Source organism: Pelodiscus sinensis, chromosome 9 (assembly GCF_052426305.1).
Source record: "Pelodiscus sinensis isolate ZL-2025 chromosome 9, ASM5242630v1, whole genome shotgun sequence".
NCBI lineage: Eukaryota > Metazoa > Chordata > Testudines > Trionychidae > Pelodiscus > Pelodiscus sinensis.
This window is the reverse complement of record NC_143060.1, coordinates 56,567,672-56,593,739: the sequence shown is the minus strand read 5'-3', so window position 1 is coordinate 56,593,739 and position 26,068 is coordinate 56,567,672. Positions and strand designations below refer to the sequence as shown.

Here is a 26,068-nt window from a genome sequence, read left to right as displayed (position 1 = left end):
TACTGGTGATGTAATAGCAATTTTAACCATAATTAAAATACAGAGTTCACAGATTAAGTGTAGGTGAAGAAAAGACCCTTGAACATATTACTTTTCTCTGAGGTAAACTGTGCTGTGGTAAAAACTTTAGATCATGATTGTTTCACACCTACTGTTTCTGTTGGCAGCAGTCTTCACAGGAAACCTAAATTCTGGCATTTCTCCATCTTTGAATGTTTGACTTTGCAACTTTATGTGTATGGAGTCTGTATAAAGCATCTTAGTATATGAGAAAATAGCAGTTTTTCAAAGGTTTCTATCTTAGTCAAGTCTGAGTAGATTTTTATGGGGATAGCAAAATGCACATCCTAGAGACAAAGGTGACCCCTTCAGTTCCAACCTTCAAATCCCTGCTCCAAAAGATGGGGGCATTAGAGCTTTTCAGGTTTTGACCATAGGCAAAACTAGCCTCTTTCTCAGAAATGACTGAACAGTTTGGCAGCCATTTCTAAAACACGTCCACTTGAGGTAGACAGTCTGCACAGAACATTTGACCCTGAACAGTGAAAGATTATCCAAATTATAAACAATTGAAACTTCACCTTTAATATCACTTTAGGGTAGGGGTTGGCAACCCATGGCTCGCAAGCCAAATATGGCTCACTAAGGAGCTATGGTTCTTCTGGAGTCCCAATTCAGCTCCTCCTGCACGAGTGAGCCAGCACTGGTTCTAGAGCCTACGTCTCCCTGCAAGATTGAAACGCCAGTGCCCGTTTCCTGTGAGGGAAGGGGGAGGGGGGAGGGAGAAAGCTCCCTGCTGGATCTAGCATGCAGGGAACAAGTATGGCTCTGTACACTGCCCTTTTCCATCCTCCGGGACACACTTCCTGTAGGTTTCCTTCTGGTGAATGGGAGCAGCGGGAGGTTGTATTATTTGGTGCCTGTGATTTGGCATGAAAGCAAGTAAACGGCGCCCCATCTCATGCCTGGACCCCTCACTCCCACCCCCTCACTCCCACCCTTGGGCAGACAGCTTGCCCCAAGCCCACTCCTGCCCCATGGCCAGACAGCTTGCTCCCAGCCAGCCCACTTCTGCCACCTGGCCAGACACTCTGCCTCCCTAGCCAGTTCTGCCCTCTCCCCTCTGGCAACAGCTGTCCCCAGCCTGCCCCTGTACCCCACTTCCCGCCCAGATCTTGCACCCCCATTCCTGTCCCATTCACTGGCAGCCCTGTCCTGCACACTTAACCACTCATTTTTTGTCCCAACCCAGAGGCTGGGAGGGGGCAGGGGAGGCACAAAATCCATTAACCCTGGAATCTCAGAAGAGTAAATCCGGTCTGAGGCCTTGAACCTTAGTCCTCTCTGCTCCTCCTCCTCCCACCATGTTTCAGCTGGGGGACACATAAGTGAGGACTTGGGTGGATGGGTGGGGCGTTTGGCGGGCTTTTTTGTGTGGTCCCTGACTGATTTTTCTGTGGGTTAGTGTCCCCTGAGCCCTTCATACACCCCAACCCCTACTCCTGCACCCTCACACTCCCAGCCCCTTGCCATAAGTTTGACAGAAGGCAGCCTGAATGCCTACATGAAGTTGGATTTGACCAGCTATGATGTAATCCTCAAAGAAATGTGTGAAAAGATGCAGCAGGAGGAGTCCCATTAAATATAGTCTTTGAGTACAATGTTTCATTTATGCTATTATTAATCACACACAAATTTACAACTGCCCAATTTAATTGTAGGACCCAAGGTAAAAATAAACTGACTTACAGAAGGAAACATGGCCCCATGTATTGCTGGCATGGGTGGGTGCTATTTCAGTTAAATGCCCACCTCTGCGAGTGACAAATGTGACTGGTCTGAATGAAAAAGTGAATTAAATGAACTTTCTGCTGCAGTTAATTAAGCCAAGAGGATATGAAAACATCTGTATTTGTACTTTGAGAGCCTTAGTTTCATTCCAAGTGTGAATAGATATTTTCTTTTAGTTAGAGAGAGAGAGCATTTTTCTCTCTCCCAGGAATTGAGCTGCCTCAACATTAAAAATATGGATGAAATTACATTAACCCCTTTCTGATTAGATGGCTTTAATTTTCACACAGTGCATTGTGGAATTTGTTGCAACAAGTTATTGAATTTAACAGGAATAAATGAGATTTAATATTAATATTTATATAAACAAAATAAATGTCCAGCATTCTTACAGTGAGTATTAAAGTACACATGCAGACTTTTGGAAGGCATGAAACTCTTATTTTTCAGTGCTTTTGGCAATCTTTAACTATGCAAATTAACGTTATAGAGGCTTCTATTGTTCAATTCAGTACTCTTGTGTAAATAATATGTTAATAGGTAGGGGGAGGAGTTTTATAACCCACTTGACACCCTATTGACTTGAGTTCAGCTGTGCACTAATACAAGGGTTTGCTAACACAACTCATTACAGATACAGGTCTTGATTCTGCAATTAGAATAACCTAAAATATTGCAAGCAATTCATCACTTGTGTAACAGGGCAGCTGCCCTGTACTGGCCCTTTAAGAGTCAAGCCCCAGCCTGGAGCAGGCCCGGGGAGTTCAGCCCAGCTGGGCGGCATTGGCCAATTAAGGCCCAGCTGGGAGCCATAAAAGGGGAGGGCTGCTTCAGAGAAGGGACGCTCCCTGGAGCCAGGGCAGGGCTGGAGAGTCAAGGCGGGGCCAGGGGCGCTCGGACAGACAAACTGCCAGCCTGCTAGGCCTGAAGTAAGGCCTGCCGGAGAGACACCAACCCCCAGAAGGGGGGCTCAGAGCGAGTGACTTGGGCACTGCCGGAGGGCAGTGTGGCGAAGAGAACGACGTGACCGGAGGATTCCAGAGGGGAAACCCCACGTGAGCGGAGGCCCATGTGGGCGGAATGGACTGATTCCGGGGACTGATGACGGACCCCCGCTACGGTGGTGAGTGGCCCCCTCACAGATGGTGGAGAATGTGGGCACCTGAAGATACGCGATCCCGGCCCTGACGTAAGGGCTCAGCGTGTGCCTCAGTGGACCCTTTTAAAAAAAAAAAAAAAAAAAAAAAAGAGAGAAATCTGCGGGGTCCCCTTCCCCTCCTCCTCCCGGCGAGTTCGGGTGTGAGGACCATGGAAGGAGAGGCGAGGCCCGAAGGACCGACCCGGGGCGACCGCAGCCATCGAAGCTTCGAGCTCAACAATTGGCGGCGCAGCTCCAACGACAGCAGAGGCTGTTGCAGCAGATGGACGCCCAGTACCGCCAGTTACTACATGAGGTGGCGGAGCAGGACCAGGCCGGTACGGTGGCCGCCCCGACTCCACCGGCTAGCTCCCCATCCCTTCCCACGCTGGGACCTGCGGGGGACCCCGCGGTGCTTGCCCTCCTCGACTCGGGATGCAGCCAGACGCTTATCCGCTCCGATGCACTCCCCGACACTGCGGCGCCCAAGGGGGAGCTGCAGCTGCGGTGCGTCCATGGGGATGTGAAGACCTATCCTCAGGTCCGACTCCCCTTGACGGTGCGCGGAGTCACCCAAATGATGCTAGTGGGCGTGGTGGCGCACTTGCCATACCCCATGGTGCTGGGTCGCGATTGGCCGGGACTTACAGCCCTCATTAAAGACCTACCAGCGCCGACCGAGCCCCACGTGGAACTCCTGAGGGAGGAACCCCAGGCTGTCTGACCGCAGGGGTCACTCGACAGGGAGGGACCCGCCGAGCGCAACGCACCTGATCTGACCGACCCGGGGCCCTCAGACCCGGAGGACGTGCCGATTGCGCTGGACTCGGTGGATTTTCCCCGCGACCAGTGGGATGATCCCACCCTGCGGGAGGCCTATGTCCAGCTCGCCTGAGTCGACGGGACGGTGGTGGATCCGCAGAGGGCAGCACACTGGCCCCGGTTTGAGTTACGAGCCGACCGGCTCTACCGGGTCGGGCGGAACCCGCAGACGCAGGAAGAAGAGGCCCAATTATTGGTACCCCGGGCCCATTGACGAGCCGTGCTGAGGTTGGCGCACGACATTCCCGCCGCCGGGCACCTCGGGCACGAGAAGACCCTGGCCCGAGTCCTGTCCCACTTCTTCTGGCCCGGGGTGTATAAAGAGGTCAAAGACTACTGCCAGTCATGTCCAGCCTGCCAGCTCGCCGCAGCCCCCGGGGTGCCAAAGGCCCCCCTTGTCCCTTTGCCCGTGGTGGGGACCCCCTTCAAAAGGATTGCCTTGGACATAGTGGGGCCCTTTCCGTGGAGCGCGGCTGGATTTCGATATATCCTAACAATCATGGACTACGCCACCCGGTTCCCCGAGGCCATCCCCCTTCGAAACACCCATGCCCGCATGATCGTGAACGAGTTGGTTTGGATTTTTGCCTGGGTGGGGCTACCTCGGGAACTACTGACAGACCAAGGAACGAACTTTACATCCCAGTTGCTGCATCAGGTCTGCGACATTCTGGGCATTCACAAGCTACAGACTTCCGTCTACCACCCCCAAACCGACAGGCTGGTAGAGCGGTTTAACCGCACCCTAAAGGGGATGCTGAGAAGGTTTCCACCGGCGGACATGAAGCACTGGGACCAGCTCATCCCTCTGCTCTTGATGGCGGTGCGGGAGGTGCCACAGGCCTCCATGCCATTTTCCCCTTTCGAGCGCCTGTACGGCAGACGACCTCGTGGCGTCCTGGATCTGGTCAGAGAGACCTGGGAACGGGCCCCCTCCTTCTCGGTCGGGCTCCTGCAATAAGTACTCCGACTTCAGGAGAGACTCACGCAGGTGGGGGCCTTGGCTCAAGAAAGCGTACAGGCAGCCCAGGGAGCGCAGGAGCGAGGGTATAACCGGGGAGCCCAGGAAAGAGTGTTTGAACCCGGAGATCGGGTGCTGCTGTTACTCCCCTCCGAGGAGTCAAAATTGCTGGCCCGCTGGCAGGGGCCGTATGAGGTCTCCTGACGATTGGGCCCGGTCACATATGAAATTCATCAGCCGGACCGGCGGAAAAAAACCCAAATATATCATGTGAACCTCCTCAAACCTTGGCGAGAGCGAGAGGGCATGCTGGTCGCGCCCTACCCGTCGGAGCCCGTGTTAGGTCCTAGGATACCTGACGCCAAGGAGGAGGAGACACCCCATCTCGGGGACACCCTAAGGACCAATGGCGCATAGCCCAGGTGCTCATCGAAGCGTTCGCTAGGACATTTACCTCGTGGCCGGGCCGAACCTCAGCGATAATGCACCACATCCGAACCCCGCCCGGACAGGTCGTCCGGGAAGGAAACAGACCTCTTCCCCGATGGATGCGCAACGTAGTGGAACAAGAGGTTCGCACCATGTTGGAGCTGGGAGTGATCGAGCGATCCAGAAGTGAATGGAGGAGCCCAGTCGTGTTGGTCCCTAAACCGGATGGAAGCATTAGGTTTTGCATCGACTTTTGGAAGGTGAACGCTATATCGAAGTTTGATGCCTATCCGATGCCCCGGACGGATGAGCTGCTAGAGCGCCTGGGAAAAGCCAAGTTCATAACAACCCTCGACCTGCCAAGGGCTATTGGCAAATCCCGCTGGATCGGGAGACCCAGGAGAAGACAGCTTTCACCACCCCGTCCGGGCTCTTCCACTTCGTGCGCATGCCATTCGGCCTCCATGGGGCACCCGCCACCTTTCAGCGGATGATGGATCGCCTGCTCACCCCCCATCTGGAATATGCCGCAGCTTACCTGGATGACGTGGTCATCTACGGTCGCGACTGGGAGGAACACATAAACCAAGTGGCGGCCGTATTACGAACGCTCCGCGACGCAGGTCTCACGGCCAACCCCAAAAAGTGTAAAATCGGCGCGCAAGAGACCACCTATCTGGGTTATCGGTTGGGGCGCAGGTTAGCCCGGCCCCTGGTGGGGAAGGTAGAGGCCATACGAAGTTACCCCATACCGACCACGAAAAGAAAGGTCCGACAATTTCTGGGACTGGCAGGGTACTACCGCCAATTTGTTCCCCAATTTGCTGGCATAGCAGCGCCGCTCACCTCTCTACTCACCAAGGACAAACCTCAGAGAGTGAGGTGGACCTCAGAGTGTGACTCGGCCTTTCAACAACTTAAAGAAGCCCTGTGTAGCGAGCCTGTTTTTTTCAGCCCAGACTTCGATAAACCTTTTTGTCTTCAGACAGATGTCTCCGCCACGGCGCTGGGCGCCGTACTCTCCCAGGAGGTCGATGGAGAAGAGCACCCGGTGGTCTTTATCAGCCGTAAGCTATTTCCCCGAGAACGCCAGTACTCAGTAATAGAAAGAGAGGCCCTGGCTATCAAATGGGCGGTTGAAGTCCTCAGGTACTACCTGCTAGGGGGTGAGTTTACTCTATTTACAGACCATGCCCCGCTAAAGTGGCTACAAACTATGCGGGACACCAATAGCCGCCTTATGAGGTGGTATTTAGCCCTTCAACCCTATGTGTTCTCCAGAGCAAAGCCTCAGAAGCGCGGGAACCCGCCCGGTGCCCCTGGTCTGCTGGAGACGGTCTCCAGCAGACCAGGGGCACCGGAGCAGCTTACGAACGGGGCTTTCTCGCCCCGACCTCCGGGGCGAGAGAGCCCCGTTCGTAAGTGCGGATCCGACATAAGTCGGATCCGCGTAAGTCGGGGACTGCCTGTATTGTGCTATCCAAGGTAGCTGCTAAATCATTGCAATGACCCAGGAATTTTTGGCCGTTCCTTCTCTCTTTTTAGATGTGGTTATGTGAAGTCCTGGGAATGTGTACTTTGAGCTGAAGCTTGCCAAAAGCAAATGTGGTGGTGGTGGTGATAGGGACATTAAAATTGCCTGATGGGAATTGCTTATTACTTCCAAAGAACTGCAGAATTCATTGCCCTGCAAACATCCTGGCATCCTGCTGGCCACATCCTAAGCTAGCTCTTCAGCACCTATCTCCACCTTCCTCTTCTGCCCCTGCCCCCTCAGGAGTCGTGGTGCCTCATGGGACATCCAGAACCACTGGAAACCCGTTTATGCTTTGCCATCTCTTTGGCCAGCTCTGCTCAGTCCTTTTTGCAGCAACTTGTACCTTGTGGTGTGCATGCCTTGGCACTTTGGTGTGCAAGCCTTGTGCAAATCAAAGGTCTGCATATATCCTTCTCCCTCTCCCCACACTCCGTATGCATCTGCATTAGGCAAAAACTGGCCTCTAATAAGGAACCAAATGTGTACACAGTAGCCACCGAGAATTTGCATTAGAGCATGTAAGAAACCTGTTAGCTAAATGCTTGAACTGTATCTCAAATAATATTTATAGCATTGGCATATGTTTATGAACATACTTAGCTCTGGGCAGCTCTGGAGACAGTATGTGCTACATTCAGCTTCCTGGTTCCTCAGCAGACATTCGCTCAGGCCTGAACCATTTTTCTGGGACATCAGCTCTTAATTTGATTAACATGTTGCGCACAGAGAAAAGTAAAGATCAGCAACAAAGTGACACAAACAAGAGACAACGCTGACAATGCAAAGAGAAGCAAAACATGAGGCGGATGGGGATGGGTGTTTTAAATGAGTGTTTTGGACACATGCCGTGTACGTGCAATAGAGCCATGTAGAAACAGGAAAAGTCCTCCAAGTTTCATGTTGTGCATCACCCACCTCACTGCCTCCTACCTGCCCCCTATTCCTCCCATCACCTCACATTCTTTACTTCCACCCCAGGGGCCAGGAAACATCTGCATCTAATTAGTAGAGCCAGCCTGCAGGGCTCCACTAATTTGCTGCAAGGCCCTTCATGCATGTCAGACCAGGGCTCCTCCAAGTGGGGAAGGGGCTGCAGCTGGCTGGGAACGCCTCTGGCTGATTGAGGGGGGGCTTGGGGCTTCTCCAGGTAGGGGGTCTTGTGGCTGAGGAGGGCCCAGGCAGAAGAGGCAGAGCCAGGGGCTAGGCTCCCCAATAGGGCACTCCATTCGCTGCCATGCTTGAGTGATTTGAAAGGGTCTGGGGCCCCCAGCTGCCACTCCTGCAACAGCAGCGATTGCTGGAGGGCCAGGCCTTTTTAAATCACACAGGCCTCTGGGCAGCTTCACCCTTTGTCATTCTCCCTTCTCCCCCCTCCCCTCCCACCGCCTCCTGTCAGGAGGCTTGACAGGGTTAAAATCTTTATAGCTGCATCTTATCCCAAAATTCTGGTCTTCGTTAAAAGTCTGAAACATGGGGCCTTTTGAACCTAGCTGATTACTCTGCTACATTAGAAAATGTGTGTTGGAAGGAAAGTGGTTTTTGTAACCCTGTGTCCTTGTTCGTTATGCAGTGATGAAAGGAGCCTGTGGTATTACAGTCCACTTTGCAAACACATCGAAGTTTGTCCGTTGTGAAATTGGATCCATAAAGAACAAGATCTGGGATTGTTATAGCTGCATATAAGATCTGAACCAAAAATGGCCACTGTAGATCCATTTCAACACATTACAGTGAGTACATTTGATTTTCCTATGCATGATGCATTGTCTTCTGTAAGCAGTTACAATCAATAACCGTATATTGTTAATATCATCATGAAACTTGAAAGACTCTTCATATAAGTTTGGGTGAATTCAGGGATGAAAATAACTTAAATTTCCTATAGATACTATCTTATCCCAGCCATCCCCCTTGTGGGGAAGCAGGGCAGGAGGCTGGGGGGGAGAGGTTGTGATAGGACAGTATCTGTAAGAAATTTAAGTGTGGGATGGAGTGCGGGGGTTCAGGGAAGGAGGTCGGGGGGGAGGGGGCAAGAGTCAGGGCAGGAGGCTGGTGGTATGGGGGAGTCAGGGCAGGATGAGGGGGAATCCAGGAGTCAGGGCTAAGGATTGGGCCAGTGTAAGGGAGAGGACAGCTCGGAGCTAGGAGTACAGCTATCACACTGCTAAGCTGCCCGATCCCTGGGTCTGGCCAGGGCAATGGGGACCATGCTGCCCAGCCACCCAAGCATCGGGGCTAGATCCGGGGTGCAATATGGCTACGCCGTCCAGGAGAGTGGCAGCCTCCAGAGCCCTACCTCCAGACGTCCAGTCTCTGACCAGCTGAGTGTGCACCAGCTTGCTTTCTCCTTTGGAGGACTTAAGACTAGGTTTGGGAAAATTTTATTTAAAATGAAATTTGATGGAGATCATTGATGTTTTCATCAAATTTTCAAACACTCCTAAAGATACGTCTGCGCTGCAGCAGGGGCTGAACCTTGCAGTCTGGCTAGACAGATGAGCACTAGCTTGGATTGAACTCGTGTTCTACAAATAAAGTGGGTGGGTCTGGCCCATGAAAGTTCATCACCTACTAAACCATCTTGTTAGTCTTTAGAGTGCTACATAGTCCTGTTTTTGTTTCAGCTACAAATAACAGCATGGATGTTGTGACACCAGTAAAGGCTCAGGCTTGTTACCTGAGTCCAGGCCCAGAGGGCTGGGAGGGTCCAAACTCAGGTGGCTAAAGGAGCCTCTGCATCTAACTCACCTTTCAAAATAGTACTTATGCTCCTAAGTCACATAGGTACTGTTCAAATATTCTCCTATACATAAACATAATTATACATAAAACATAGGTGTATCTATAAATTATAATTTCAATGTCTGTTGGAGCCAAGACTCATAAACAGTTTAATTATACGGTGTTTGATAATTTGATAGTTATATTTCCTCCTATTAACATTCTCCTGAATTGATTGTCAGAACCGTGAGCAGAAGAGTTCACCAATTTTCTACAAATGTAACACTAAATATATTTAATTTTCCCTTAAAAGTGATCTTGAGCTGTGTGGTAAATTGAAAATAATTCAATCCCTGAACCAAATTCCGTTGAAGTCAAGGGAAGGCCCTTACTGAATCCTCCCACTTTGTCTACAAATTTAGTCTATATATAATTAAAACATTGTACACTAAAGAGTGGAATCACAAATGCTGTCTGGAAGGGAATCCTAACACAAACAGGGTGGGTTCATAAGATCCCAAATTATTTGTAAGTCTGTCTGGAAAACCTATTACAGCAGGAAAAGCAGTGAGTGTTTCGAAGTAGTAACCATTTACTTGTCATAATGTTGAACTTCTGAGTTGCTAAAAATATAGTATCCATATTCCTTGAAATGATCACTTATCTACTACGTGGTTTTGCCTCCTATTTGTCACTTCCTTAAATGAGTATGCAGCAGCCAACGGACGCCAAGTGTTTTTTTTTTTTTTTTTTTTTTTTTTTTTTTTTCTTCCCCATGCTGAAGCTTTGTGAAGGCTGTTGTGATGCCAGTCTCAGGTTGGCAGCCAGTGTTGTTTTCTTTGGTTTGTAAGGGGATGGGTTTTATGAATATGTATCATTACGGTCTCCTGGATGGAATGTCAAACCTGTTCAGATATCTGTGACACAGCAGTTTGAAAATTCACAACAAAGCAGGTCCAGTTTAAAGTAACTGAGTAGCTCCTTGAGGTCAGTGGTATTACTCCTGCTTAAAATTAAGCACATGCTTTAGAACCACATTGAATCAGGGCATTGGATTATATTTAATTTACTTGCTCAGAGAAGTTTGATAGGACGGCTGTCATGGGACAGAAATATAAAGGGAAAGTGCAGTTTTTATGACCAAATGTAGTTAAATTGCTCTTGTCCTGTTGTATTCCTGTTCATTGTCAATGAAAGAGTTAATAAGAGTTAAAATGAGATAATTTACATGACTTTTGGTTGAAATATGACATGTCACAGGCATAATCAAAATCCCGAATTTTGGGAGCAATCTTTTCCTAGGGTTTTTTTTTTTATTATTATTATTATTATTATTATTTTTTTAAAGTTCTCTTCTGTTTCATGAAAGCTTCACACAAATAGAAGGGGAAACTGATTGACTCCAGTAATTGAGTATACAGGAAGTTAGTGAAACTTACTGTGCTGTTAGAAACTCGGAAGTTGAAGAAACAAATTTCTTCCCTGTAATCTTTCTTATTACAGTATATTAATGTTTGTGTTGATTAAAAGAATAATAGATAAAATATGTTCAGCCTCAGGCATGGATTTTTAAAGTGTACAGTGTCCCTTTAAAAGAAGGAAACATACTTTATTAAAAGTTCTTTAAAAAAACCAATCCCTCCTAGCCCAATTATCTGCTTAAATTTCCTATTTGGTAGCAAGGAAGCAAAAATGTTACACAATAGATGCAAGTCAAAACTCTTCGATGTATTTTTTTGTGCAAAGTTGCATCTTGCCTTCAGATTAAATTGTGACTAAGCATTCCCATGTGTGAATGGTGTTAGGCACTTATAAAAAAATAACCTTTTCGATTTGTCAATGGACACAGAAGGTTTTTATTCAGTTCACTTTACAACAAGATTTAAGTGAAATTTGAGCACACTGTTGTGATTCCCAGGATAATGACCATAAAATGAAATGTTACCAAACTAGTTTTTAAAAAAAATAGACTGGTGAGCAGTTGTCACTTACCTGCCTGATAACTTACTTCCTCTCTCTCATTTAACTAAAGAGCTTTTATTGAGGACAGGAAGACATTAAGACATGAGACGGGAAAGAGTAAGCTAGGAGTTGCAAGAAAGGGAGCGGAATGTCTGTATGTGAGGAATGAGGTGATAAGTCATGGCTGTGAGTGTGTTCACACAACCGTTCTGTGCTTGTGTGCACACAAAGTGGATTGTGCCATCAGAAGCAGTAATTCCTGTGACTCATAATCCATCTAGATGGCTTGTATGATTGAATGATTTCTTCCCTCCTTTTCCAGTGGAGAGGTTTACTTAGTTTTGCAGGAGAAAGAGGAATGGAAGTAAAATTGTCAAAAAACCACGAAGTAATTTTGGAGATTTAGCATCTTAAAAAAATGTCACTTTGAACATGGGAATTAGGCTTCTAAATTACCTTTTGGTAATTCTATCCTCACTAAGTGAGAAATTACAAAGAGAAGTCTTCTCCCCCCCCCCCTTTTTTTCTTAAGCCTTGGCGCCTAGGAGGAATAAAAGCATTGGGTGTGCTAAAAGTTCTAGAGTGTATCTTTCCTGCCTTTAGCTTCTGCCCTTGTATAGGTGTTATCCCATATCTCTTTGCTCCTCTCCTCTGAGTTTGGTGTTGCTTTCAGTCTCTGCTGGAGATGTGAATTAGAACCTGGGTTTTGCCTATCTCCTTCAACTGGAAGGGAAAGGTCATTGAGTCCAGTCCCCTGCCTTCACAGGAGGAACAAGTACCATCCCTTACGAATTTTTGCCCTAAATAGCCTCTGCAAGGATTGAACTCACAACACTGGGTTTAGCAGGCCAAGGCTCAAACCACTGAGTCATTCTTCAGGGCAGGATTGAGGGGGAAGGGTTCTGTTTCCACTCTGGCTGGTAAGCTCATTTTTCAGTGAGGGCAGTGGGTTAAATCACTCAAGTCCAGCTGGTCCTCCAATGGCCTCCCACAATTCCCTAAGTGCCTAGAAGGAAGACTAGTTTTTCCACAGTCCATTGTCAAGGAATCGTAGGGCAGATCAACTTACTGCAGCACAGGTGAGAAGGCAACGATTTGGGTATTGCTTTATGATGTCACTTCTTGTACCCAGGCGAGCCTAAGTTGGCTCCTGAAATTTGGGTGGTGATATCCTGAGCTATCTGTCTAGTGAGGATATACCCTTGGAGTCACTCCGAATGCTTCCTCATTTTGTCTTGTCTGGTAAGACATTGTATAAAGCTTTGTAGTACTGGGAGGAGCATGAATTGAGATCAGCTACTGAGCTTTTGTCTGTTCTACCTGTTTCATCACAGTTATCTGGTTATTCACTAGTCAGCTTTGCAGACTGAAGTCACTACCTAGAAAAATCAACATAGAGAATTAACAATAGTGTTCACAAGTGTAATCTTTGGCTGAGCTAGACTTCACTGCCCGTTCTCCAGCAGAGCTGCTCCTAACCAATTGGCGGCCCTGGGCAACCGCCTGGCTCTCCACTAGGGTAACCAGATGGTTTAAAAAAAAATACCAGACAGAAGGCCGGTGGAGGGGAGAGGGGAAAGAAAAAAGGAGGGTCAGGGAGTAACCAGGGAAACCTGGGGGGAAGGATTTGGGAGGTCAGGCTGAAATGCAGTCGCGGTCTGCCCCTAAAATAGGCTCTTTTCTCCAGTGTCTAAAATAAAGAAAACTCCTCAACTCCCATACAAAGTAACTGGCAGCCCAGAGTTCAGTCTAAGGAGTTTCAGCAAGAATTGTAGTGTCAGCCTCTCTTCATTCAAGTACCAAACAAAACTAAAGAAACAAATATAATTAAATAATTTCATAAAATCTTACGTTGAGGAAACAATCTAATTTTTACAGCATAACAGAACCATTTTATAAAAAGAAAACCAAAAGTAAGATTTGAACTTGCAAAGTCTCCTCTTGCCCTGCAGAAGGTGCCTGGAGGGAACCGCCAGCTGTTTAGAACAGCTGCAGTTCTTTTGTGGGAGGGGCAGAGGCAAAGACTTCATGTGTATCCCCGCCCTCAGGCCAGTCAGGCTCTGTGGGAGAAGGAGCACACAAGTGTCCTAGTCCCTCCCCTTCCAGGGCAGCTTGGGGCCACTTCAAAACTTAGTGAAGTGCCCCCCATCTAAAATTATTGCCCACTCTGCACTACTCACTTCTACCTCCCCCCTCAGGTCTCTTAAAGAGATAGCTCCTTCTTAGGTACGTGGGTTACACAAGGATTTTTGTTTATCATATGTTTGTACAGTCCCTAGCAGAAAGGGGCCCAACCTTGTTGTGGTCTTCAAACACTACCATCATATAAATGTAAATAATTATGCAGTGTGTACAAACATAAAAAAGTAAAGACTAACGGATTTATTTATTAGAGGCGTCTGAGGACGTGGGTTTTGCCCATGAAAGCTTATGCTCAAATCTATTAGTCGTTAGGGTGCCACAGGACTCCTCATTGGTTTTTTTGCAGATATAGATTATCACAGCTGTCCCTCTAAGGCAGTATGTACTGTGGTTCATCCATAGTGCTCAATGTACCTCACAAGGGTGTGTGTGTCACGTATGTCCATGACTTAGCTTTCCATCTGTAAAACAGGAATAATGAAAGTGATTTATGTGAGGTCACACAGGCGTCAGTCACAGAGCCAGGAACAGAACTCAGGTCTCCCCTCTCCCAGGCATGTGCTTTGTCACCTCGCTCATGCAATATGCCTATGGGCTATACATTATTTACATCAGCCTGGACATTGTCATACACAGTGACAGTGCTCATAATAATACAGAACGGATTTCCAGTGCCACAGTATAACAGGTCTAGTGAATGAAGTAAGAATAGACCTGAGAACTATTCTGAGGTTCAGCGAAGTTCAATTAAGACTGTCACTTTCCCTTCTTTTTTCATGTTTCTAGACTTCCTGGCTCCATTCAACACTGTGGCATTGGGAATGCTGAAATGCCACGAGAGAGATTTCTCTTGAAATGATAGAAATTGGGATGTTTTGAGATTGCACGAGATTCTAACTTCTACGAGCATAACTGAATTAGTGAACTTTTGTAATTCACTCTTTGCCGCTACTCTATAGGGTCTCTTTTGCTCTGAATTTTGATACATAGTGGACATATACACTTTCTATGTACAACAGTACACATACAGTATATGTACTGTATACATATATATTCAGCAACATTAACTATAATTCTGTCATTTTTATTATTAAAAGGGAGTTAAACACAAACTCAAATAAAACATCTTGCAAAATAGCTTTTCATTTCTTGGTAAGTTGTGAGTGAGTAACTAAATGCCTCATAGCAGGTACCATCTTGAAGAGGAAGCATGTTATTCATGGAAATTAAAATAAGTTTGTGAGGGAAAAACATGTTGTGTAGGAGTGGCTGAAGGGACATCAGGGTATGTAATGCATTGTATTCACTTTCAGTAAAGCTACAAGAAATTAAAAAGTGCAGATCAGCCAGGACTGGCCTTACCATGAGGTGAACTGAGGTGGCCGCCTCAGGTGCCAGATTGTGGGGAGGCGCCAGTAGGACCCAGAGTGTAGAAAATTGTTTCTGCTGCTGGTGCATATGTGCATATGAGGGTGTCATTTGATCTCCCCTCCTCAGGTGCCAAAACATTGTGGGCCAGCCCTGAGATCAGCTTTAAGATGTTCTTTCCTGTATGCAAGTTCGTTTACATTTTGAATAGAGGACTCTTCTTTTTGCTGCTCCTTGGACAAATGAAAGCTATTTTAATAACTTCATTCTGTTTTTGGAGTTTTATACCCTGTTTAACTACATGCTTTTGATTTCTAGGTGGAACACCAGTATTCACACAAATTAACTGTGACGGTATTGAAAGCCACAAATGTTACAAAAGGGGCTTTTGGGGATATGCGTGAGTATTGCTTTATTGATTCATCAATGTTCCATTTCTCACCTGATTAGCTCAGTGGTCTCCAACCTTTTTAAGCATGAGCTCACTTTTTGAATTTAAGTGAAATCCAAGATGTACTTCAAACCAAATATCCTTGCCCTGTCACCTTTGTGCCCCTTCTCTGAGGCCCCACCCCTGCTCACTCCATCCTCTCTCCCTCCCCCGTCCTCTCTCACTTTCACCAGGCTAGGGCAGAGGGTTGGAGTGCAGGCTCTGGTCTTGGGTGAAGGGATTTGGAGTGTGAGAGGGGCTTGGGGCAGTTGGAGTGCCAGAGGGAGTTCTAGATGCAGGCTCTGGGAGGATGTTTGGATGCAGGGGTGCTCGAGGCAGGAGCTTGGGGTACAGGAGGGGGTTCATGACTGGGGTAAGAGTTCAGGATGTGGGCACCAGCTGGTCACTGCTTGCCTCAAGTGGCTCCTGGTGGTGGTGCAGTCGGGCTAAGACAAGCTTGCCTCTGTCCTGGCCCTGCATCACTCCCAAAAAGCAGCCAGCAAACTCCATCCCAAATCCAATTGTGCCCCCTTCTTCTCTGTGGAGATAGGATACAGGATGGGAGAGAGGGCACCTTGACGTCAGCGCCCCTTCTTTCCCTCCCATTCCTTGCACAGCAAGCAGGAGGCACCTGGGGAGGGATCAGGTCCAAGAAGAAGAGCAGTGGTGGGAGGAAGGGGCAGCTGAAGTGCTGGTACTTGATAACCACTTGGTCAAACCAGTCAGGATCACCTGTCGGAGGCTCCAAGATCTACCAGTAGATCCCGATCGACTGCTTGGTGACCACTGGATTAGCTGTTTCTTCTCACAATGCGGGGGCATTCTAAGCTTATGTATTAGTAGTGGCATTTGTGCTTTCTCTCTAGTTTTGCTTATGCCAAGGAGCATCTGTTTAAACATTTGCCTTGTCATTGTTCACTCATATCCGTTCACATGGCACTTTTTGCTCTTCCCCAACAATTGATTTAAAAAAAAAAGAAAAAAAAAAAAGAGAAAAATGAATGAATGAGTTGTATGGTGCCAGCAGCACCTAGAATAAGTCAAGCCAAGTCAGAAATGAGTTCTCAGTGTAAGGAAATTGGAGGCTGCCGTGCCTTCCGAAAGTTGTGGTTTGGTGAAAAACTTAAAAGAGAAACTCAAAGCCCTGCTGATTCAGCACAGAGCAATGAAGCAACTTGCGCTGTGTAGAGTTATCTGTGGTCTCAACATTATTGCCACTTACTCTGTGTTTCTACAGACGCGTTTGCAGAACAGGAAGCCACTAGGAAGGATGACCCATGAAAAACATCAGCAGTTTTCAGAAAATACCATATGTAGTCGATCATAAGCTGAATGTTTTTAGTACAAAACAATGCAGTAAAGAGCGGGGGTTGGCCAATTTTTTTAGTTTGGGTGGGGTCGGCAAACTTCAATTCCCAGCCCATCAGGACAAAATGCTGGTGTGCTGGGATGTTTTATGTACCTGGAGTGTTTGCAGGCATGGAGCCCCTCAGCTCTCTTTGGCTGCTGTTCTCTGTTCCGGGTCAACAGGAGTGATGGGAAGTGGCAGCCAGCAGGTTCCTTGGCTCGTGCTGCTTCCCTCTGCTCCTATTGGCTGGAAACAATGAACAGCAGCCAATGGGACCTGCGGGGCTCTGTGCCTGCAGATGCTTCAGGTAAACAAAACATCCCAACATGTCAGTGGCTGTGTTGACAGCTGGGAAGGAGGTTTGCAAATCTCCGATATAGAGTCAGCTTATGAACAGGACACTGATTTTTACAATTATTTTGAAAACTTTGGCGTGTCAGCTTAAGAATGAGTGTGCTTATGATCAAGTATATACGGTATCTGCTTATTCCAAAGAAGGGTGTCAGCGTCTCTCGTTCTTGTTTCTTTGGCTATGACTGTGCTGTTATCACCTCGCTCCCTCCCTTCACTTGCTGCCCCCTGAAGATCACAGCAGGGTCAGTGCTTGGATTTTACTGCAGCCTTCAGGTTACAGGGATGACTACTCCTGGGCTGCTCTTCCGCAGGGGGTTTTGATCAAAGTTGCTGTCTCTGCTCCAGTAAACTCCAATTACACAGGAGCTTTGCAGCCTACCTCCTTGTGCAGTGGAACCGTGGCAGTCCCTCTGTACTTGGGGTCTTCCTGTCAGTGTTCTTTGCACTGTTATCCCCAGTGACACCCAAGATCACTGTAACTGAAAGGATGTAGAGAGTAAATGTCTACCACCATTTCTGGTTTATTTTTTCTTATAGTTTAGAGTTACCATATTTGAACTTTCAAAAAAGAGGACATCCCCGAGAAGGAGTGTAGCTGTACCAGTTTCTACCAACTCACCTTGTATTAATGTGTTTTATATAAAAACTAATGTCTTATAATCTGAGTTGGTAGATACAGATACACTCCCTCTCAGGGGTGTCCTCTTTTTTGAAAGTTCAAATATGGTAACTCTATTATAGTTAGCAAGCTTTTCCTACTATTTAAACTAAATGTGCCTGGCTGCAGATGAAGGTCATTACTTCTTGCCCCACCTTCAGGGAACTTAGGATCACTCTCCTCTTTAGAACAGCCCTTCACATATCTGAAGATTGCTATCAGGCCTCTGCTCAGTCTTCTTTTCTCAAAAATGCCCAGGTTTTTTTTCTAAACCTGTTATCATTTTTGTTGCTCTTCTCTGGATGCTCTCCAATTTGTCCACCTCTCTGCTAAAGTGTGGTGCTCAGAGGACTCCAGTTGATGCCTCACCAGTGCCAAGTAGAATGGGACAATTACCTCCCATGCTTACATACACTGGCATGTGTACAGGGTGTGTGCACACCCTAATGTCTTAGGGTTGCCAGGTGTCTGGTTTTCTACCGGATAGTCCCGTTTTTTGGGCTCTGTCCGGTTAAAATAAATCCAGAAAATACCGGACATGTGCACTGTCCGGTATTTTCTGGTTTTCTGACTGGGCATCCAGAAGCCTGGCGGGGGGAGTGGCTGGGAGACCGGGTGTGATCGGTGCTGGGAGCCCTGCTTGTGTGTGAGGAGGAGGGGCAGCCCGGTCCGTGCTCCTGTGCGCTGGTCAAGTGCGTGGTGGAGCCGCAGCCAGACTGACTCGCGCTTCGCCTGGACCGGGGGGGAGCGGGGGGGAGAGAGGGCGGGAGTGCCCTGGGATCTGGACTGCCCGGGTCAGTCCCGCTCCCCACCGGCTGATATGCTCCTCCTGGCCGGCTGGTTGGTTGGTTCTGCCCCACTTCTCCTCCCGATCTTCCCTGGCCAGCCCCGCTGCACCCGCTGCCAGCCCTGCTTCCGGTGGCCAGTTCTCCCCTCCTCTCCTGATCTCCCCCGGCCAGCCCCGCTGTACCCAACCCCCGCTGCCAGCACTACCTCCCGCTGGCTGGTTCCTCCTCTTGATCTTCCCCAGCCAGCCCCGTTGCATTCCCCCGCCATCACTGCTTCCGGTGGCCAGTTCTCCCCTCCTCCTCCTGAGCCCCCCAGGCCAGCCCCGCTCCTGCTGGCTGCCCCCCGCTTCCACCTGATCTCCCCTGGTCAGCCCCACTCCTCTCGACTCCTTCCCCCCCCCCCCCCCACCGACCAGCTCTGCTTCCCATTGACTGCCCCCCCTCATCTCCCCGGCCAGCCCCCAACCCCTTCCCCCCACCGCCAGCTCTGCTTCCCGGCACCCTCCCCCTTCCTCCCGGCCAGCCTCGCTCCCCTTCCAGCCGGTCCCTATCACCCCCCCCCCCCTCCCATGAAGTATGTCCGGTATTTTTTTTAAGACTACCTGGTAACCCTATAATGTCTCCAAAAAAATGGCTATGTGTTTTAATTAAAAGAGTGTATCATGCGATTAAGTTTTAAAGTATGGATTGCTGTATTATGCAATAAGCGCCGAATTGCACATGTAAAAAACAAACTAAGAAGTACAATATCCCATACTTAAATTTGTATTTTTTAAGTAAAATTTAGTTGGTAATTTAAAAAAAAATAAGTTTAGTTAAGTTTTAGTTTCTTTAGTTTGTTTGATGAATAAAAATGTTCTTTATGATTGAATATTCAATAAATGTTCACCTTTAAAAAAAAAAAAATACCTGGGTACACACTCTAATGAAATGTGCTGCACACGCCTATGCTTACATATGCCATACACAATAGACTCTAGAAGGATATTGGCCTTTTACATCACTGCATCCCATAATTGACATGTAGCAATACATAAGCCCTTAGGGCTGTACCTGTGGTATGGCAAGGAGAAAACATTCAGAAAAGAGGTGTGGAAGAGGAAATCTGGCTGCCTCTGTTCCTTTTCCGTGTGTCAATGGCTGGGCTATTCCAAGTGTCCACCTTGCCATTTGGCAACACAGTTCTTCATGCAGAACAGTAGGGAGTGGAAGTCCGGTTGCAACCAGTGTGCACAGCCGAACTCTGAGTGCACTTGGAGCCAAACTGCTGGAGAGACTAAAGACATGTGTAGGGGCAACCTCCATGCCCACTTCAACATCTGAAGTGCTTGGATACACTTTTAATATTTTCATCACTAGTCTTTCTTTAGGCCACATGGTTTGCAACCTCTTCTGGCTTTCATACAAAAGGAGAGTCTACAATGTATGGTTCTTTTCCATTATGACCTTCCCTTTCCACGTTTTTACATGGTAGAAGGAGAGGAACCATGTTTAGCCATCATTTTTTTTAAATATGTTTTTCATTCATTTAGCATTCAAAATGCAACACTGTAATTTAATTAATGAATATTATGATTGAGAGCAACTCATAAGATTTCAGTTCTGGCAATTCCTTTCAGTTAGGAATCTCCAAACCTATTCATGAGTTGGTTATAAATCCAAATGCCAACCTATCCCTGGTCAGGATCTAGTTCTGATTACTACTTTCTTGGTCCATCACTTGTAAGAATAGCTGGGAAGTTAAAACTGTGGTTACTCAAAAGAGTATGAAAATCATTCAGAAAAAAATGACATTTCCTTTGACAAACTTGTTTTGATGCCAAAATTACAATTCTCTGCCTTTACATAAAGACAGAGAGGAAAAAAATGGCAAAAACTTGATTTTTCACTCAAGTTGAAGCCTTTTGTGTATCTCCATAACTGGTTTGCAGCATGTCATATTTGTCAGAAGAGAGAGCAATTCTGGTCAGAGAGGAGCTTCTGCAAATAGGATGTATGCTACATTATCCTTCTGGCTGCTGGTTTCTTTCTGACGTGAAAAACTCCATTAACCCACAGGAACATGTCTGCCAGGAGAAATAATTGTGGGAAGTGTATTGGCAAAAAGCAACAACACTGTGGCAAAAGTATCCTGTAGACAGAGGGCTGACAACTCTAACTGACCTGGCTAATATGTGTATTGAGAGAATTGGTCCCAAAGCTAGGCAAAGTCTCTTTACTTTGGGCTAGACAGTGTGACACTTATTCAGATACTGAGTGTTTACTCGTATGAGTAGTCCCATTAACCTTTATGAAATTATTTGTATGAGTAAGCCTTCACCAATCAGAATAAAACTTGGCCTGAATGCCTGCACTAACCACATTGACAGATGAGTTAGTACAGAAAAAATTCAAGTATGACACTTTAATTGTGTGGTATTTTCATAGGGGCCACTATCTGACACAATTGACTTGACCCTAAACTTAGCTACTATCTGGTTCCACTTTGCATGTCTCTGAGTACCCTAGGTGTTTACAGTCCAGGGAGGTTGTCTGAGTTAAAAAGATAAAACAAAAGGTGGGTTTTTTGTTGTTGTGGTTGTTGTTTACCACATCAGGATTCTGAGTTGATCAAGATATTTTCATAATCTGTTTACCCCATCCTTTTTGTGCATTCCTCAGCAGTGAAATCTTTAATATTGAGGGGTAGCATCATTCAACCTCAGCGTTAGCAGTCTATTGAGATGAACTGGAAAACGTTTAGAGGTTTGAGATTTGTTTCAAATTATCTGCATATTCAAGCAGACAGCATTATATCATTTCACTCTATGTTCACATTTGTAGCTTTTTTTTTCTTAAGAACTAGAGACTTAAGTTTTTTTTAATGAAAGCTGAGATGGCAGCCCCCAGAACGATGTATCCGTTCAATCAACATCTGACAGCTAGCTAATTCAATTACTTCTTATTGGTGTCTGATGTGCAGTGGTGTTGAACTCCCTTGGTCCTTAATAGATCTGATGTGATGCCTAAAGCAAGTCACTTAAGCTTTCCTTAGTTCATTTTTTTAGAATTTACATATAAATTGGAAATCCAGTTATGCTTACCTTACAGGAGTCTTGTGGTGAGAGAATGTTCGTTTGTACTAACAAAGGTACTACAAAACTGCAAAGTATTAATTGAGTCTTTGCTGAGTTATTTTACAGACAGATAGGAAGTCCATTCATCTCGGTATTGTACAACCCAAAAGTGCCTTAGGGCCTGTCGCATGTAGGTGAGTGATGCAACCATCAGGTCTGATCTGTGACATTCTGCTCAGATATGGAATTGTGCCATCCATACTCTCATAGCTTCAATTCTGTAGCATGCAGTTGACTGGATCCATGAATGTGGCTGAAAGGTTCAAGCCCAGTTGGTTAGAGATATAACTGTTGGACGAGCTTCACCAGAGTGGCATTTGGCCTTGAAGATGTCCAGTGCAAGATGTAAAAATAAGTGTACATTGACCAGTCATTAATGCTAAAACTGCTGTGCACTAGGGATGTTAAGTATTGGATACTTGACTAATTGAATAGTCGATGCACTTAAGCCTTAGGGCTTTTGCTGCACTTCAAAGGTGAAAGCGCCGAAGCCTGGGGTCAGCTGGGGACTCCCTGCCTGCCCTGGGCTCTGTGCAGCGCTGCCGCTTTGAAATGCCATGAGGAGCCTGACGCTGGGTTCCCTGCAGCATTCGAAGCGGCAGCGCCGCATGGAGCCCAGGGTTGCCTGAGGAGTCCCCAGCTGATTCCAGGCTCCACGTGGCATTTCAAAGCACCAGCACGACACGGAACCTGGGGTCTGACCCTAGGCTCCGTGAGGTGCTGCCGCTTTGAAGTACCCCCCCTCTTCTCTGCTCCCTTGCTGCTTCCATGTGATAGAGGAATCAAGTGGGGAGGGAAGTGACTATTCTGGCGACTGTTTGGTAAGCATTTGTGTATCAGATAGTCAACTGGTTGTTCACATCCCTAACTGGTATCGGATACTTGACTGGTCCTTCACATCCCTACTATGCACATATGTTCACAGAGACATTTAGTCTGTCAGGGTATGTCTACACTACAGTGCTAATTCGAACTAACTTAGTTCGAATTAGTTCATTCGAACTAAGCTAATTCGAATTAGCGCAGCTAGACCTAAAAACTAGTTCGAATTAGTGTTTTGCTAATTCAAACTAGCATGTCCACATTGAGTGGACCCTGAACAGAGGTTAAGGATGGCTGGAAGCAGTGCTGGCAGGGCATCAGAGTAGGACTTAGAGCGTGGAGCTGCTGTCTCAGGCTAGCCGAGGGCTGTTCTTAAAGGGACCCGACCCCCACCCCGGACAGACAGTTCTCAGGGGTGCCCCGCTTGCAAAGCAGTCCTGGCTTGGATTGCCCGGAGTACCCACACTGGGCACATCACAGCACTCGGCCATCAGACCGGGCTGCACTTGCCGCAGGCTGCCATCCGGGGAGAGGGGTCAATCGGGGGGCTGCAGGAGAGGTTCCACCCCCAGAAGCCCACAGAGCCAGTCCAGTCCTCCCCATCGAGGGCTCGTACCCCATTCCTCCCTCACCTCTTTCCACTTACCCCTCCCTAGCCCCCCTTCCGGATGTACAAAATAAAGGACAATTGTGTTCAAAAATAGAATCTCTCTTTATTGAACAAAACTCGGGGAGACTGGGAAAAGGAGGTGGGAGAGGGGAAGAGAGAGAGTGGGAGAGGGGAGGGCAACTACAATGATGAGGGGTTTGGAACAGGTCCCATATGAAGAGAGGCTAAAGAGACGGAATTTTCAGCTTAGAAAAGAGGAGACTGAGGGGGGATATGACAGAGGTCTATAAAAGCACGAGTGGGATGGAGAGGGTGCATACAGAAAAGTTCTTCATTAGTTCCCATAATAGAAGGACTAGAGGACACCAAAGGAAAGGAATGGGTAGCAGGCTTCAAACTAATAACAGAAAGTTCTTCTTCACAAAGCAAATAGTCAACCTGTGGAACTCCTTGCTGCAGGAGGCTGTGAAGGCTAGAACTAGAACAGAGTTTAAAGAGAAGTGAGATCAATTCATGGAGGTTGGGTCCATGGAGTGGTATTAGCCAGGGGGTAGGAGTGGTGTCCCTGCCCGAAGTTTGTGGAAGGTTGGAGATGGATGGCATGAGACAAATGGCTTGGTCACTGTCTTTGGTCCATCCCCTCCAGGGTTCCTAGTGTTGGCCGCTGTCGGCAGACAGGCTACTGGGCTAGATGGACCTTTGGTCTGACCCAGTACGGCCATTGTAAGCTCAGGGCTCAGGGTCGGGGGTCTCAGTGGATCACCTTGATTTTCATGCAAACCTGCTCCTGGGTGGCCAGGCTGGCAGCTCTCCTGCCCTAGACAGCTGCTTTTCTGTGCCTAGTGCGGAGGTCGTGGACGAGGTCCACGATGTCTGCACTGGACCAGGCGGGTTCCCGCCTCTTGCGGTGCTGGGCAAGCTCCCGGGAGCCGCCAGCCTGGTCCTGGGAAGAGGGGGAGGGCTGGGGGGCATCGGGTGGCTGGCTCGAGCCATGCCAGGTGCAGGGTCTGCTGGCTGGCTGCTGGCAGGCTTGCACCTGGCACGGGCATCGTAGCCAGCCCGTGCCCCGTTAAGGGGTCCGGGGCCGGGAGGGGGGCAATAGAGTTTCCCTGGTGTTGGCCAGAGTGGCCACCAGGGCAAGCTGGGGAGGGCTAGCCTCCCACTAGTTCGAATTAAGGGGCTACACAACCCTTAATTCGAACTAGTAAGTTCGAACTAGGCTTAGTCCTCGTGGAATAAGGTTTACTTAGTTGGAACTAAGCGCTCCACTAGTTCGAATTAACTTTGTAGTGTAGACATACCCTCACTGTTCACCAAATGCTGGCAGGGCTTTTGATGGTGGAGCTGACATTCTGAAATGCACAGGCACAGGCTCAGTAGCTTTTTAATTAAAATAAAATGGAAAGGTAATAGACTTGCATCAAAACAAATCTTGAATCTAAAGTTTTGTTTTCATATAATAACATGTGGCTCTGCAAATGAACATCTTTGCCATAAGAGCCAAGAAACTCAGGCACTCCTTATAGCGGCTAAGCTGGACTCAGACTGCTGGTCTAAAGTAAGTGTGTGTGTGTGTGTGTGTGTGTGTGTGTGTGTGTGTGTGTGTGTACACAGTGGAAAAAGAAAGAAACACAGGGATTGTTTTAATTAAAGTGCAGAATGTCGGATGATGGGAAAATGCAGCCCAAATGTTGGAGCCTTATTAAAAACCGCAGTGCTATTCTTTCTCTTCGTTCCTGTGAATTGCTGCTGTACGTTGCCATTTTCTGCAGATCTGCACTCAGAGCAGCCACCGGCAAGTTACCTCTGTCCCAGTCCTGTCCTGTCATTCCCCAAGCTGTGTGGAGATGGGGTACAGGAGAACTGGGACGGGGTTACCCTGACATCAGTGACACCCCCCATACTGTGCATTGCAAGCAGGAGGCTTTCAAGAGCAAGTCCAAGGCAGAGGACAGGAGTAGCAAGGCAGTGGGGGAAGAGGAGGCACCTGGCATGCACTGCACTTGTAGCTTGCTGGGTGGTCACCCAGGCATGCAGCTTAGTGGAACTTAGGTGTGGTGTGTTCAGAGAGCCATAACTTTTAACTAGTCCAGTCAGTACAGAAAAGCACAGATTGAAACTGCTTCCAGCCAAGGAAATCACCCATGGCCGGCCTATGTTAGCTCAAGGATTTCTGACTGCAGGGCCATACAATGGACAATATAGACCTTCAGGCTCAAGCTGGGACCTGGGTTCTTGGATCCTCCCATTTCGGGATCCCAAAACCCAGGAACAGTTTTGAGCAATTATCAATGCAGGACAGTTAGTGGCTAAAATAGCACTTCAGGCAGCACTTGATGTAGCTGGTACAGTGTCCTGGTTCATCTTAGTAGTGGTCACGATATGGTGAGCTTCATGGTTGCATCTGCTGGGCTTCCCAAAGGAGGTGCAAACAACTGCTGAGGTCCTCCTATTTGAAGGTTCTAAGTTGTTTGCTGAGAAGACCAAAGCATCCCTCCACACACTCAAAGATCCAGAGCCATACTTTCAGTGGTGTGAGGTTACGTATTGGCTCATAAGCAGACAGGGCTATCCCTTAGTTTGCTCAAGGTACACCTGCTGGCCATATCGACTTTCCATCAGCACATACACACCCAACTACAAAGAGAGTCCCTAAGGGCATAATGAACCTCTTTCCCCAACTCAAACACCCTACTCCAATGTGGGATCTAAATCTACTTTTAAAGAGCCTGACTAGATCTTGTGTGCTTGCACACCTGTCATTGAAGACAGCATTTCTGGCAGTCATTGCCTTGGTGAAGAAAATAGACCTTGTAGTGCACCCTGCTTTACAGTATTCTTTCACAAGATAACTATCTGGCTACACCCAAAGCATATTCCTAAAGTGGGCACCTCTTTTCTCACGAAACAACCAAATCCCCTTCCAATCTTTTATCTGAAGCCTCATCATGAGAGCAGAGACCACATAGAACTTACTAGTCTTTAGGAAGGCCCTGGCCTGCTTCTTGGACAGGACAAAGTTCTAGGGAACCATCTAAGCTCTTTCATACAATAGTATCAGCCCAGAGGCT

At 47.6% G+C, this 26,068-nt stretch overlaps 1 protein-coding gene across 2 annotated transcripts in view; it reads left to right on the top strand.

The window, feature by feature from the left end:
• PLA2G4A (phospholipase A2 group IVA) overlaps positions 1-26,068 on the top strand; it is a 119,360-nt gene that overhangs the window by 21,891 nt on the left and 71,401 nt on the right. Inside the window, exons 2-3 of one of the 2 annotated variants that reach the window (XM_006110859.5) lie at positions 8,249-8,408; positions 15,190-15,271. In XM_006110859.5, the coding sequence (XP_006110921.3) occupies positions 8,376-8,408; positions 15,190-15,271 (115 nt within the window). In that variant the 5' untranslated portion in view covers positions 8,249-8,375. The remainder of the gene's footprint in view (positions 1-8,248; positions 8,409-15,189; positions 15,272-26,068) is intronic. The other variant, XM_006110860.5, reaches the window with a different exon arrangement.